We start from the raw sequence: 16,739 nt of genomic DNA, 5'->3' as shown, positions 1-16,739 counted from the left end.
GTTCAGTTGTTTGCAAATGATGAGAAGCTTGGAAGGGTTATTAGTCATAGTGCTGATGTTTTGCTTCTTCAAGAAGATTTGAATTGGCTGGAATTATGGACAGATGAATGTGGATATCAGTCTGGTGGGACTAAGTGTAAGGTTTTAAAATTTGGGATCCACAGATGAGATGCTTCATAGTGAATTGGTGGAGATTCAGGAAGCAGGGGATTTTGGGATGATTATGAATAGTTGTTTCAAGGATACTTGCAACATAAGACTGAATGATATAATCACGTAATCACAAGAAAGATATTTATTTAACCAAATATTTCGGTCTGGAAATAGCAGACCATCTTCAGTGGTATTACAAGAACAGTTTAAAAAATACAAGCTAGAATACTAACAATAGATCATTAAAATTAGAACAATTCAATCATGTTTCTACTTCAAAATATTCAGTTTCATACTTAGTGATATAACATCACACGCCGTGTTCTAATTTTAATGATCTATTGTTAGTATTCTAGCTTGTATTTTTTAAACTGTTCTTGTAATACCACTGAAGATGGTCTGCTATTTCCAGACCGAAATATTTGGTTAAATAAATATCTTTCTTGTGATTACGTGATTATATCATTCGGATTATGAATAGAGATTTGAGGTTCCATGGATCAAGGAGTGTGGAGACATCGTAGAGAATTGCAGCCATATTGAAGAGAACATTCACCATGAGAGATAAAAAGTGTGCTGGTGCTATTGTATAAAGCTTTAATCAGACTACATCTGGATTTCTGTGCTCAAAGCTGTTCACCAGGATTTGTAGGGGACGAGATAACCTTGGACAGGGTGCAGGGACAGATGGCCAAGGTATTATCAGGACTGTACAATGTTGATTGTCAGAACAGACTGAGGGCATGCAGACTGCAGAATTTGGAGGATTGAAGCCAAAGTTGATGATGTGATTGAAACATTTAAGTTGTCGAAGGGATATTATCATATTAACACTAAGGAAATTTTTCATAAGGTAGAACACGAGAAAGAAGCTAGGACAAGAGGACCATACCCGGAAGTCAAAAGGTGGTAGTGAGTAAAAGATAAGAATTAAGTTTTTTGCATGTAGAGTGGTAGGAGCATGGAATGCATTGCCTGAGAGGGTGATGAACAGGCACACTGTGGATGAGCTTAAAGAGTGGTATGATAAACTTTGTGCTGACTAATGTTGACTTCCCATGATGAGTCTTGTAACTACATGGAGGTAGGGAAAATAATAATAATAATATATGCGTGTGTTGATATGTTGACAAATTTATTTTAAAATGTACCATTATTTATGCATCTGATTTTTCTTTGCAAGATTTGGCTCATGCCATTGTCAAAAACTGTTTTTAAGTTTTAAACAGAAGTTTCAACAAAGTTTCACAGGTGCTTAAGGGTCAAAGCTGTAAAACTGAGGGGAGACCTCCACATAGCCTTTAAAAGAATGTGAAAAACTGACCAGGGCTTCTGAGCTAATGTCCAATCCTCACCTTCTCGTGGTGCTCCTTGTTATGCATCTACCTGAATGAGGATGGGCTGTCAATATGGGATTTAGCAAACCAAATTGTATTCTTATTGGCTTAAACCACAATTTAAAATGATGGTATAACATGACAGAATTTTATGCCAGCTGGGGAGGGAATTGCCTAATTAAACAAGGCCTTCGTTGTTTTCGCCAGGGAACCAGAGAAAAAGCAAAAAGTCAGATAATGGAACAAATCCTGAAACACATCCCAACTCAACATCACCAGAGTTCAAGATTGGTACTATCAACATAAGAACCCAAATGGAGCTAGCTGAAGAATTGGATAAGTACTAGATCGACATAATAGGGGTGTCTGAAACAAAAAAGACAAAAACTGGCGAGATCTTTCTAAGCAATAAATACAAAATGTTATATTCAGACAATAATAATCAAGGAAAAAGGAGTAGCTATGGTATTCAACACTAAATACGAGGCTAATCTTGAATTGCAGGCAATAATCAAGTAGAGTGTCGGATACAAATATCAGAATGGGGAATTGGACAATGAGACTTATTTGTGCTTATAGTCCCACAGAAGGTTCTACTAAGGTAGAAGTGGGGAATTTTTTGATGCTTTAGAAAAAGCAACTGACACAATAAAAAAGTTATTCCTTGTTGGGGATCTAAATAGCAAAGTAGGAAATGATTGTCAGACGTACAAAAATATTTTGGCAAAATTTGGACAAAAGAGCAAAATTAAGAATAATGGCAAATACCTGTTGGATTTCTGCTCAGGACATGGACTGGTTATTACTAACACAATGTTCCAATATATGGACAGAAAAGGCAAGGAATAAGAAAAGTCTCATTGACTATGTTATTGTTGATAATGATGTTTTCTCACTGGTGCAGGATACTAGAGTGCATAGAGGATTCGAAATTGAAAGTGATTGCGATTTAGTCTTGAGCAAGATAAAATTGAATTTCATATTGAAAAGAGGAACATATAAGAAAGTTTTAAAGCAAATAAAAGTTGAGCAGCTCCCAGATGTGAAGTGTAGACTAAAATACACAAACATTATTCAAGAAAAAAATGAAAGAGTTTGAGAACAGGAACCAAACCTTGGAGATTCACTGGCAACCCCTGAAGAAAACATTGACTGATTCAGCCAGAGAGGCATGTGGTGAGGTTGCCTACAAGGATAGAAAAATCAGAAAGCATATCAAAAGTTCCTGGCAAATAAGTCAGCTTGTGCTCTTAGAGAATATAGAGACAAATGTAAGAAAGCTAAACATTTTGTAAAACTAGCAAAACAAAAGTCAGGGGAAGACTTTGGCAAGAACATAGAAAATAAATATCAGGAAGGTGGAAAGATATTCTGGAGGCTGTTGGAAAAGCTCAGAAATGGAGGAATGGGTGCTATAAAAGGAATTAGATAATAAAGGTGACATGAAAACTGGAGAAAAGATATCCTTGATATATGGAGTAATTATTTCGAAAACTTGCTAAACGAAACAATCAGTGATGACAGCACAGTGGTAAAAATCACTCAACAGGCATGCAATCGGGAATACATATCCATACCTGAAATAGAAAAAGTCATCAAAAGTCTGAAATGTGGAAAGGCAGCTGGAGTAGATGATATTCGACCAGATATGCTCAAGTATGGCTGAATTGCATAGTTCAGAAGGCCTGGACAGAGGGACAAATTCCCGATGATTGGAGTAGAGCTCTCATAGTATCCATATATAAAAAGGAAATAAAACTGAATGTGAGAATTACAGAGATATTTCCTTACTGAGTATTCCTGGTAAAATTTATGCAAGAATACTTGAGAAACCATTGAGAAGGATTGTAGAAGAGAAGCTTGGTAAAGAACAAGCTGGATTCAGGCCAAATAGAGAGTGTCAGGATCAGATCTTCACTTTACGACAAATAGTCGAGAAAGCATGGGAATATAACAAAGATCTGTATTAAGTTTTGCAGATCTGTAAAAGGCATATCCAAGAGAAAAGCTATTCTCTTGGATTTGTATTCAAAATGCTACAGACTGATAATGATGTTTTCTCACTGGTGCAGAACACTAGAGTGTACAGAGGATTTGAAATTGATCACCATTTAGTCTTTAGCAGGATAAAATTGAATTTCATATTGAAAAGAAGAACATATAAGAAAATTTTAAGCAAATAAAAGTTGAGCAGCTCTCAGATGTGAAGTATAGACTAAAATACACAAACTATACAGTGTCAATGGAGCATCATATCAAGAATTTTTCATCCCGCATACAGACAAATCGGCCCTTCAGAACACACACAATTTACAGACAAAAAATACTAGTTGTGTAGGTGGGCAGTAGATGGTGTTGATGGAGATGATTCGCAGTAGAGGTTCGGTGTAGTGGTTGAGACGGTTGTGGGTGTCCTCCCGCGATGAGTCTTCAGACTCCTTGGAGGTGTCATGAATAATAATAATAATTACAGTCTTTATTTGAGTTGTAAGTCAGCAGTTAGAATTGAAGGAAGTACAGGAAGGGTTGATGTCAAATCTAGTATCAAACAAGGATGTACATTATTCCTCTGTCATTCATTATCTGTATGGACCACATTACAAAGGAAAATGGTATTAAACCTGATATCAAAATTGGAGATTTAATGTCAGCTCTTTACTTAGATGATGCTATACTTTTAAATAAATCCACAACAAGTATGCAAGATTCCCTGACTAAACTGAATAACTGTTTTAACAGATTTGATATAAAGGTCAACAATTACAAGGCAAAGACAATGAAAATAGTCACAAGCATTGAAAATATCAACTGCATTTTTGAATGGAGAACCTATAGAACAAATAATATATTTCAGATATAGGCACAATTTTTAGTGGAGATGGTAAATTAAATATGGAAACAGACAACAGAATCAACAAAGCTGGTATAGTAGGAAGACAACTGAATAAATTAATAAGGAAGAGAGAAATTACTCAAAACACTAAATCAGCTGTATACAAGATGGTATTTCAAACCAATTTTAACTTATGGATCTAGAGACGGGTTAGAAATAAAACACTTCACCAAAGACTAGAGACCACATGTATGAGAGTCCCGAGAAAGATTAGGGGCATGAACAGATGGCATCAGGGACAATATCATATTAAAAACAAGGATATTAGGAAAGAACTTGAGATTGTTAGCATCCAGGAATGTGTTAGCAGAGCTAATTTCAGGTGGTATGATCACTTAAACAGGAAAGATTAGCAAAACAAGTGTTTTTTCCCAGGTTTGGCAGGAAAAAGACACAGAGGAAGACCAAGATATACGTGGATTGATCAGTAAAAAGTGCCTTAATTTACAGAAATATAGGATCTCATAATATTGGAGTCTTGACAGGTAACAGATTGATTTGGAAGAAAATTGTAGACAGGAAGTTAGTAATCATGTAAGTTTTCATGTAGTACTATCATATCCTGTACAACCCTTGAGGGTACATATCAAGAATTTGACGACGATGATGACGATGATGAACAAAGTTTCAATAAAATAAGTGAAAATACACAGGTAAGTTTAAAGTTTAAGTATTTTATTACATGCGGCCTGCACTACTTTGGGTACAAACTTAAGTGGCTCATGTTCCTATTTGAGTTTGACCCTGCTGGTGTGCATTACCTCTACTCATATAGAATGAATGAAGCAAAGTGACATGAAATCTGATATGAAAATTGGATATATATTCATCTCAGCTATTTACTTTATGTTAGATAATGCTATACTCCTAAATGAAACAAGTACTAGTCTGCAGGATTCCCTAGAAAAGGTTTGAATAACTGTAGTAATAAATTTGGTGTGAAAATTGGTGATGAAAAGACAAAAAATATGAAAATAGGCAGGAACATGGAAATTAGCAAGTATATCCTATCCTGAACAGAGAACCTAAAGAAAAATAAAAAAATTTAGGTATTTAGGCAAATTTTTAGTAAAGATGACAAATTAAATATGAAAAATACAACAGAATTAACAAAACTGGAATAGCAGGAAGTCAACTAAACAAATTTATTGAGAATAAGATAGAAATTACTGAAAATACTAAACTAGATGAATACAGGACAGTGATCAAAACAATTTAAAAATTTAACTTGTGGATCTGAAAGATCAGTTAGAAACAAAATGCTTGTTCAAAATATGCCATAAATAAATATATATATATCAGTGGCATTATATGCCCATTTAGGTTGGGTGTGCTTTCATGTGGCTTATGCAACCCATTCTACAAAATTCAAGTCAATAAAAATTCAAGTCATACGACTGTTTGATTGCATTTTTATTGATGTGTGAAAGTTTTTAGAGTGCATAGTGCATCAAGGCTCATCTTAATTAGTCCAATACAATTAATTGTAGGATAACAAATACTTTAATTTATTGATTAATATAATTTTAAATATGAAAAGCATAAAGATCTAATGAATAATAGCTATGCTTATTGATTGATTCTGTTAAGGATGCATGTGGTGAAGTTTTCTGAAAGGATAAAAAAATAAGAATTCCATGGTGGACACAGGACGATAAAGTAGTCCTGAAAAAAAAAAAGAAGCATATTGAAAGTTCTTCCTAGCAAATAAGCTGACAGATGCTCTAAAGAATAAAGAAAAAAAGTAAGAGAGCTAAGCTATGTGTAAAAGTAGCCAAACAAAAGTCATAAGACTTCAATAACAATACAGAAGATAAATATCAGGAAGGCAGGCAAGTGTTCTGGAGGCTATTGAAAAAACTTAGAAATGGAGGAAAGGACTGTAAAAGGAATCAAAGATGATAAAGGTGACATGGAAACTGATGATAAGGATATCATAGATTTCTGGAATAATTACTTTGAAAAACTGTTAAATCAAACTGGAGTAGAACTCTCAGAGTTCCTGTCCATGAAAAAAAAAAGGATACAGCTGAATTGGGAAAATTAAAGAGGAGTTTCTTTACTAAGTGTTCCAGGTAAATTCATGCAAAATTAACTGAAAAAGAGGTTCAGAAAAATTGTGAAAGGGAAACTTAGAGAACAAGCTGGGCTCAGGCTAAACAGAGGTATTCAAGATCAGATTTTCACTTTATGACAAAAAACTTCAGAAGTCAGGATCTGTACTTAAGTGTTGTAGAGCTGGAAAAGACATATGACACAGTGCCCAAAAGAAAGCTGTTTAAAACACTATAATTATATTGATGAATGGAACATTATACAGAGCAATATAGTCTATATTTAAGTTGTCAGTCAGCAGTTAGAATTGAAAGAAATACAGGAAGATGGTTTGATGTAAAATCAGGGGTAAAACAAGGATGCACATTATCTCCACTCTTATTCATTATCTATATGGAACATTGTGAAAGAAAGTGTCATCAAGCTTGATATGAGAATTTGAGACGTCAAACTTAGCTCTTTGTTTTATGCAGATGATATTATACTCCTAAACACATCTAGTGCAAGTCTTCAGGATTCATTAATTAAATTGAATAACAGCTGTAACAAATTTGGAATGAAAATCAGCAATAAAAAACAATAAAACGACCAAAACAATGAAATAGGTAAGATTATAGAAAACTTCAGTTGTATTCTGAATGGAGATCCTATAGAACAAGTAAAATATTTCAGCTATTTATTGCAGAGATTTTAGTGAAGATGGCAAATTAAATCTGTAAAAAGACAACAGAATAAGCAAAGCCAGTATGACAGGGAGCCAGTTTAATAAATTTATATGGAATAAGAGAGAAATTAGAGAAAATACTAAACTAACTGTATACAAGACAGTTTTCAAACCAGTTCAGGACAGTGCTGTTCCATGGGCACTACTCTCTTGAGCTGACTGCTAGCATCCCTCCATTTTCTATTACTGTTATACAAATACAAGCAACTGCTGATTTAACATGCATATGCAGCTTAACTTCAAACTTAGTGAACTAACTTTTCATACTCTGCTCTTTCGACAGTCTTCCCCATTGATTGCAATTACCTTCAAAAAACACACCAGCAAATTCCTTTCTTCCTTCTTACCATTTGCAAACAAATGACACTGTCATGCTATAGGACGGGACCTCTTCTGGAAGCCGATTAAAAAAAAAAAAAAAAAACTACTCAGATCACAGTAGCTTCTCCACAGATATCAATCACATCTGGAGAACTGTTTTAGCCAATGATTCCTCTTTATAAAATCAACAGAGTTCTCAGCCCATTCTCCAAAATTCAGAAAACAAAAAACATTCGGGGCACTTCAGAAAAAAAATTGCACACATCTTAAAAGGTATAGCACATAGACCTTTTTCAGGCCATACCAAAAACCACCCTTATCCACTTGCCAAAACATTCCTCTCCATCAATCAGATCGTCCTGATATCTATAATATTCCTTGCACCTGGGAAAACTATTAATATCTGTCTAGAAGAACACAGAAACCATGTTCATCGTTTGCACTACAGCTGTTCTAGGAAAACAGCCATTATATGGATACAGATCACCAGAAACAATGAGAAAAAAGGAATAACCTCTATAATTTCTTCTCTTCCCCAGTTGAATGCTACTTTTTTTTTTTTTTTTTTTTTTTGCTATTTGATCCCAACATTTGTTCTGAACATATTGCCAAAATTATTTTAAGTGACATGAGAATCTTGATCCCATTTTGAATTAATATCCTCAATTTTCTAAGCAATCCATGAAGATAGTTCACAATCAAAATAAAGCATAATATAATTTAAAAGAAAAAAAAACTCCAATTCTTTTTTCTGCCATAATATTTCCAAAGAAATTAGACAATCCAAGTGCATTTTTTTTTTTTTTTGAGGGGGTAGGGGGATAATTCATTAATGATACTGGTTCAACTTCTGCCCTTCGTGTGAAGAAATATTACATAGGCTTTCAAGTAAAGTCAATGTAGATAAGGGGGACAACAGGAATTTCCTTTCCCCCAAAAATCTCTGGTTTTAAATAACAAAATAGACAATACATCAGACAGAAGAGCACATTCAATTTACAGACAAGAACTTTGATCTCACAGCTTTAGTTATTTCAGCCATAATTTCACAAACAACCCAAAATGCATTATTTGCAATTATTTGTTGACCTTCTCCTGCAAAAACAATGCCCACTGACTCCTTTTCACACTCTTGCATCAATTATAAAGGAGAGTTTCCTTCTTCCTTCTACCAGCCCTGAATCTTTAGTTAGTGAAAGAGAAAACTAGATGCCACAAATTTTTCTATGAGAGGCATTTCCATATGTTCTCAAAAAACCTATGCTCTGAAGCATAAAATGTAGGGTTTCCAAACCTTAACTGTTGTGACCAACGAAATATAAGGTACAGAGCATTGTTTTTTTTATTTCATTTCATACTCTTTTCTGATCCTGATTCAACATTAATTCCAAATGCTAAAGTTGAATATATCCATTTTTTTAACTTTTTCATTTAATCTTTATTTTCACTTCATTTTCTGGCTTCTTTATGTTCTAGTTTCTTGATTGTATTTTTGATTGTATCTTTCAAATGATGATTTTAAAACTAGTAATACTTATGATTTTCAAAAGTTATATTACTAGTTTTAAAATCATCTGCTTGTTTGTGATGTAAGAGATACTCAAGTCTTAAAAAATTCATCATCATCAAATTCCTGCTATGCACCCTCAAGGGATGTACAGGATATGATAGTACTACACGAAAAATTTACATCATTACTAACTTCCTATCTACAATTTTCCTCCAATTCAGTCTGTTACTTGTCAAGACTCCAACATTACCAGATCTTATATTTCTATCATCTAAGGCACTTTGTACCGTATCAATCCACCTATATCTTGGTCTTCCTCTGGGTCGTTTTCCTGCCAACCTGGCAGAGAATACTTGTTTTGCTAATTTTCCTTCGCTCATTCTGTTTAAGTGACAATACCACCTGAGATTAGCTCTGCTAACGCATTCCTGGATGATGACAATGTCAAGTTCTTTCCTAATATCCTCGTTTTTTAATATGATACTGCCATTGATGCCATCTGTTCATGCCTATAATCTTTCTCAGGACTCTCATATCTGCAGTCTCTAGTCTTCGGTCAAGTGTTTTACTTCTGACCCAGTTCTCAGATCCATAAGTTAAAACTGGTTTGAACACTGTCTTGTATACAGCTAATTTAGTGTTCCGACTAATTTCTCTCTTATTCCATATGAATTTATTCAATTGACTTCCTACCATACCAGCTTTGTTGATTCGGTTGTCTATTTCTATATTTAATTTACCATCTTCACTAAAATTCGTGTCTGAGTAGCTGAAATGTTTTACTTGTTCCACCAGTTCTCCATTCACAAAACACTTGACATTTTCAATGATTCTGCCTATTTTCATTGTCAATGTCTTTTTATTGCTGACCTTCAAAACATATCTATTACAACAGTTATTCAATTTAGTCAGTGAATCTTGCAGACTTGTAGAGGATTTATTTAGAAGTATAACATCATCCGCATAAAGCAAAAAGCTGATATTAACATCTCCAATTTTGATATCAGGTTTAATACCACTTTGCTTCATAATGTTATTCATATAGATAATGAATAACAGAGAGGATAATGTACATCCTTGTCTCACACCAGATTTAACATTAAACCTATATTTACTGTATTATCTTCAATTCTAACTGCTGACTTACAACTCAAATAAAGACTAAATATTGCTTGATATAATGCCTCATTGACACCATATAATTGTAGCATATTGAATAGCTTCTCTCTTGGCACCTTGTTGTATGCCTTTTCCAGATCTACAAAACTTAAATACAGATCTCTGTTATATTCTCATGTTTTCTCAACTATTTGTTGTAAATTGAAGATCTGATCCTGAGAGTCTCTATTATTTGGCCTGAATCCAGCCTGTTCTTCACCAAGCTTTTCTTCCACAATTCTTCTCAACCGTTTCTCAAGTATACTGGCATAAATCTTGCCCGGAACACTCAGTAGGGAAATACCTCTGTAATTCTCACATTCAGTTTTATTTCTCTTTCTATATATGGGCACTATGAGAGCTCTACTCCAATCATCGGAAATTCGTCCCTCTGTCGAGGCATTCTGAACTATGCAGTGCAGCCACTGTAAGACTCTTATACCACCATACTTCAGCATTTCTGGTCGAATATCATCTACTCCTGCTGCCTTTCCACATTTCAAGCCTTTGATGGCTTTTTCTACTTCAAGTATGGATATGTATTCCTGACTGCATGCCTGGTCGGTATTTTTTATCACTGTGCTATCATCACTGCTTGTTTCATTTAGCAGTTTTTCAAAGTAATTACTCCATACTTCAAGGATATCTTTTTCTCCCATTTTCATGTCACCTTTATCATCTCTAACTCCTTTTACAGCACTCTTTCCTCCATTCCTAAGCTTCTTCAACAACATCCAGAATATTTTGCCACCTTCTTGATATTTATTTTCTATGTTCCTGCCAAAGTCCTCCCATGACTTTTGTTTAGCTAATTTTACACATTGTTTAGCTTTCATGCATTTGTCTATGTATTCTCTAAGAGCAAAAGCTGACTTATTTGCAGGAACTTTTGATATGCTTTCTTCTTTTCCTTCACTGCCTCTTTAACTTCCTGTGTCCACCATGGAGTTCTAATATTTCTATCCTTGCAGACAACTTCACCACATGCTTCTCTAGCTGAATCAATCAGGGTTTTCTTCAAGGCTTGCCACTGAATCTCCAAGGTTTGGTTCCTGTTCTCAAACTCTTTCATTTTTTCTTCAATAATCTTCGTGTATGTATTTTAGTCTACAATTCACATCTGAGAGCTGCTCAACTTTTATTAGCTTTAAAACTTTCTTACATATTATTCTTTTCAATATGAAATTCAATTTTATCCTGTTCAAGACTAAAATAGTGCTCACTACCAATTTCAAATCCTCTGTACACTCTGGTGTCCTGCACTGGGGAGAAAACATCACTATCAACAATAACATAGTCAATGAGACTTTTCTTATTCCTTGCCTCTTCTCTCCATGTGAATTTGTGCACATTTTTATGTTGGAACATGGTGTTAGTAATAACCAGTCCATGTCCTGAGCAGAAATCCAACAGGTATTTGCTATTATTATTAGCTTTGTTCTTTTCTCCAAATTTTCCCACAATATTTTTGTATGTGTGACAATCATTTCCTACTCTGCTATTTAGATCACTAACAAGGACCAAATTTTCCTTTTTCATTGTGTCAGTTGCTTTTTCTAAAGTATCAAAAAATTCCCCACTTTTACCTTAGTAGAACCTTCTGTGGGACCATAGGCACAAATAAGTCTCATTGTCCAATTCCCCATTCTGATATTTTTCCCACATCACTCTACTTGAGACTGCCTGCCATTCAAGAAGATTAGCCTTGTATTTTGTGTTGAATACTATGGCTACTCCTTCTTTTCCTTGATTGTAATTTCCTGAATATAACATTTTGTATTTATTGCTCAGAAAGATCTCACCAGTTTTTGTCTTTTTTGTTTCAGTCACCCCTATTATGTCGATCTGGTACTTATCTAATTCCTCAGCTAGCTCCATTTCTTTGCCATTCAGGCTTCTTATGTTGATAGTACCAATCTTAACTCTGGTGATGCTGGGTTGGTGTGTGTTTTCCGATTTGTTCCAGCAGCTGACTTTTTGCTGTTTGCCCTGGTGAAACCAACTGGGGCCTTGTTTAACCGGGCGACGCCCCAGCCATCATGAAATTTTGTCATGCTGTACCATCATTTTTATTTTGGTTTAACCAATAAGAATACAATTTGGTTGGCTAAATCCCAAATTGCCAGCCCATCCTCGTTCGTTCAGTATCCAAGTAGATACCCAACAGGGTGCAATACGAGAAGGTGAGGATTGGACATTAGGTCAGAAGTCCTGGTCGGTTCTCCGCATTCCTTTAAAGGCTTTGTGGAGGTCTCCTCTCAGTTATACAGCTTTGACTCTTGCAAAAGATAAGGTAATCTGACTATCAATTAAATATTGAAATTATAGCTACTGAGATACTAGTTTATAAGGCGAGGTGTTCAAATACATAAGTCTTGCTATCAATACTCCATCTGAATAATTGGAAAGTATGAAATACAAACAGAGAATGTGAAGCCATGGAAAGAATGTATGCACCAGTAAACAATTTATAGGCTATTTTATAAATCACACTAACAATGCAGATCTTAAGTGAATATCTAACCAATTATTGATATCAATAATATAATATGTAATACTATGTCGTTACAAATTACAGTATATAATTTAATCATTCAAGTAGATTACAACATCAATTTTCATTACAGTGATCTTGCATAGACCAAAGGAATGGTTTGTTTTGGTGGGAGATTCAATACAGTCAACTCTCATTACTTACAGGGACCATAGGAAAAGTTTATTCTGGTGACAAGCCTGTTTCATTAGTGTTTGCTATAGTCAGATTTGAATGTATGACAAATTTTTCAATTTTCTTTAGAATGGGATCAATGTTATGAAAATCTGAATGGGATGTAATGGTAGTCTGTTTGAATGAGTTCATTATACAGTAATGGCATTGATATAGTTGGGATTGGTTGTATCATACTTAATGCTGATAATTGTATACAAATGCAATTTACAGCTGATGTGTATTATACATTTACCCTTATTGTGTTAAGTTAAATAGTTATTGTATAATTCAAATAATTTTTCTTTCTTACCTATTTTGTACTGGAAGATTAACAAAGCACTCTGAAATATCTACTTTCTGTATGAGGTATTCCAGACACAAGAAACTACATTTGCAACAACAACAAAAAAAATAATAAAATAAATAAATATATAAAAAGAAGAATTTACACTGGATAATATTATTTAAATAGTTTTTCTTAAAAACAATGGATGAAAAATCATGTAAAATGTTTAGCAATCAGAAAAAACATGATCAGGTATGTTGCAGACTTGTTGTAAACTGTATAAGACAGTCAATTGCAATCAAATGTAGATGAGAGAGAAAGGATGAAAGAATAACATGCCCATGTGAACAACATTAGCATACTACAAGGTACCTCGTGAATCCTACTCACAAAAGCTTTTCACCTATGTAAAAGCCCACCCACAATACATTAGTACCCATACTACATTGATGTGGGTAGGCTAAGGAACAGATAATACAGAAATCCTGCTCTAAAATCCACACATGGAACTTTTTTTTAAGCTATGGTCTCGCACAGGCAATGCAATTCAACTAATTCTGAATAAAGTCAATTATGTTTCAAATAATATAGCAATAGTAGATGATTGCAAGCCATACTTCAGCTGCAGTTATGGGTTCTAGATGATGTCATTAACACCAGATTTCCATGGGTCAAAAGACTTATCATGGAAGGTAACACATTCATCAAACTGTACTTTAGACTCATTCAGTGTGTGTGTGTGTGTGTGTGTGTGTGTCCATATTAGCCACCCTCTTTAATGAATTCCACTTATCCATCACTCTCCACACAAAGAACCTGCTTCTTACTCCCATCTTCCTTATATAGTTTCCAGGTAAGGTCTCTTATTCTACCTATCTCCTATTTCATGAAAAATTCTTCTGCATTAATCTAGTATAACTTCTTGCCAACTTATATGTCTCAATCATATCTCCGCTCCTCCAATTCACGAGGTTGTTGGAAGTTTTTTCCCTTGGTTATGTTATAAATTAAAGATATCAAGAATCTATATACACCTAAACCTCTTTTTATGCGAATTTTTTTATGCAAATTGGGATATCAAAAATAATTTTTTTATGCAATTTTTATTCACTTTTACGTGACCAACCTAAAGTCTAAGTTAGGAAAAAATCCATAATTCAAGAAAATTCTAAATTCTAGAAAATGCTGAGATTTTTTTTTTTTTTTTTTTTTTGCATTCTCGTTTCAATTAAGAAAATTCTAAATTCTTAAGAATTTCATTTATTGAGAATTCCCTGAATTACATAACTGACTGCGCATAAAAAAACAGTTCTTAGCAGTTTGAATTTGGTGTTTGAGTAGACAACACAGTTACCACATTTTTTGCATTTGCATTTTTTAAGTCTCTCAGGGGACCCTGTAACCCCTAGAGAGCGTGTCCCCTGAGTGGCAGATAGGGGAGCCCACCATATGTGTGTGCGTGTGTGTACATGCCCGTGCGAGTGTGTGTGTGTGTATATATATATGGTGGGGTGGTCCGAATACACTGAATAAGGACTCGTGGACCAACAGGGCCATAAGGGGCAATCATCTTGATTGTAAGGGAAGCGGCACTCCCATGTACCCCTAGCTGGATCTATCCTCTTCTTCTTCTACTTTGAGGAAGATCCACTTACTTTAATCTTTCCTATAAGGCCTTATCAGCCAACTCTTCTTACTTTATGACCTTTATGCTATTAGAGTACTCGAGGGCCATGGGGTCTTTTCATTTCTGGCCTTACAACTATGCCCTCTCTATAAACCTTACTATATTTCTTCTATAATCTACTCTTTCCCCTTCAATATACCCTATTCCTCCAATGGGTTTAAATTCGGAAGAAGGCTAGTTCAGAAACCTTAAGGTAGCAACCCTACCACTGAACTATTCCATTGTCAGGCTAGTCCTCTGACATGGAGAACATAATCCTACTTGTAAGCTGACAGAAAAAGATAATCGGATTGAATCTATGGGAAACGACCCTGGAATGGAAAAGGGAAAACGAAAATGGAAATGACAAAATATAATACACATAGCAAACTGGAATGTAAGAGGAATAGCATATAAAGAAATAGAATTAGACCAGTTACTAAATGAAAGAAATTTTAAAATAGCAGTAATCACTGAAACAAAAAAGAAATTAAAAGGAACTATGAGAACTGAAAATTTTAATGTGATATACAGTGGAGTCGACAGAGACCAAAGAGCACAAGCAGGAGTCATGATTTGGATTCATAACTCCCTTTCAAAACAGTTAAAACATTATAAATTATGGAATGAAAGAATAATAGAAGCTAGAATAAAAATAGATAGAGACTATTTAACAATAATTTGTTTATATGCCCCAGAAGAAGGAAGAGAACAGGATAATATTGATTTTTATAATCAGCTACAAAACATATATAATAAAATAAATAAAAATGACTACATAATTTTAGCAGGAGACTTAAATGCAAGAATTGGAAACACGAAAATTAATAATAATATAGGAATACATGGAGAACACGCTCTAAACAGAAATGGTAAAAAATTGATTGACTTTGTAGTTTATAATAACCTAAAAATAATGTATTCCTTCTATAAACATAAAGACATACATAAATATACTTGGGCAGCAAGAAGATGGAAATCAATATTAGATTACTTCATATTAAATGAAAAGACATCAAAATTTTCACTAGATGTTAGAGTTCACAGAGGATATGAAATAAGCAGTGACCACTTCCTTGTTAAAATAAAATTAAGATTACCACCTAAATGGCTACAAGTAACAAGAACAGAAAAAAAAATTGAAACATTTGCTTATAAAACTAGACTATTGAATGACACAAATGTACAATGGCTATATGAACAAAGAATTAACCAATATCTAGATAAATAAAACAAAATGAAGAAATAGAAATAGAATGGCTTAATATAAAAACGATACTAAATGCAGCAGCAAATGAAAGCTTAGGAAAGACCAAAAAATTCAATAAAAGAAAAAAACTGAAGATCTGGGATGATACAATCAAAGAAATAATTAAAAAGAAAAAAGAAGCCTATCACAAATGGTTAAGCAGTAAAAGATTAGAAGATGAAATAGAATATAAAAGAATAAGAGCCATAGATAAAAGAGAAGTCAGAAAAAGACATACATGGAATACATTTGTTTCTAATTTGGAACATGATTTATATAAAATAAGACCCAATGTATATAAGATTTTGAAACACCTAAATGCAGATACCAAAGAAAACATAAAATTAAACACAATTAAAATTAGAAGAATTTCTAAATTACTACACAGAACTGTGGACAGACAAATATTTTAAAAAAGATGACTGGCAAACAATTAACGAAAATGAAAAGGAAATAATTGAAGAAGAATTAGAAATCAGCCTGAAAGAAACAAGAAACGGAAAATCACCTGGAGAAGATAAGCTAGGTTCAGAACTATATAAATATGCAGGAACAAGATTCAAAAAAAGACTCTTATTATTTTTAAATAAAATTTACTCAACTGGTATCCCCCCAATAGAATGGAAAAAAGCAATTGTGATTCCTATCTTTAAGAAAGGTAATAGAGATGACCCTAA

At 34.0% G+C, this 16,739-nt stretch overlaps 1 protein-coding gene across 1 annotated transcript in view; it reads right to left on the bottom strand.

Moving 5' to 3' along the window:
- Positions 1-16,739, bottom strand: part of LOC150108343 (ataxin-10) — a 173,154-nt gene that overhangs the window by 97,182 nt on the left and 59,233 nt on the right. Inside the window, exon 6 of the mRNA XM_090390449.1 lies at positions 13,172-13,246. Within this exon, the coding sequence (XP_090246575.1) occupies positions 13,172-13,246 (75 nt within the window). The remainder of the gene's footprint in view (positions 1-13,171; positions 13,247-16,739) is intronic.

Source organism: Typopeltis vanoorti, chromosome 3 (assembly GCF_054136105.1).
Source record: "Typopeltis vanoorti isolate ZY-2024b chromosome 3, IOZ_Tvanoo_1.0, whole genome shotgun sequence".
NCBI classification, from domain to species: domain Eukaryota; kingdom Metazoa; phylum Arthropoda; class Arachnida; order Uropygi; family Thelyphonidae; genus Typopeltis; species Typopeltis vanoorti.
Note: the sequence above shows the minus strand (reverse complement) of the source record. Positions and strands in the feature narration are given on the sequence as shown.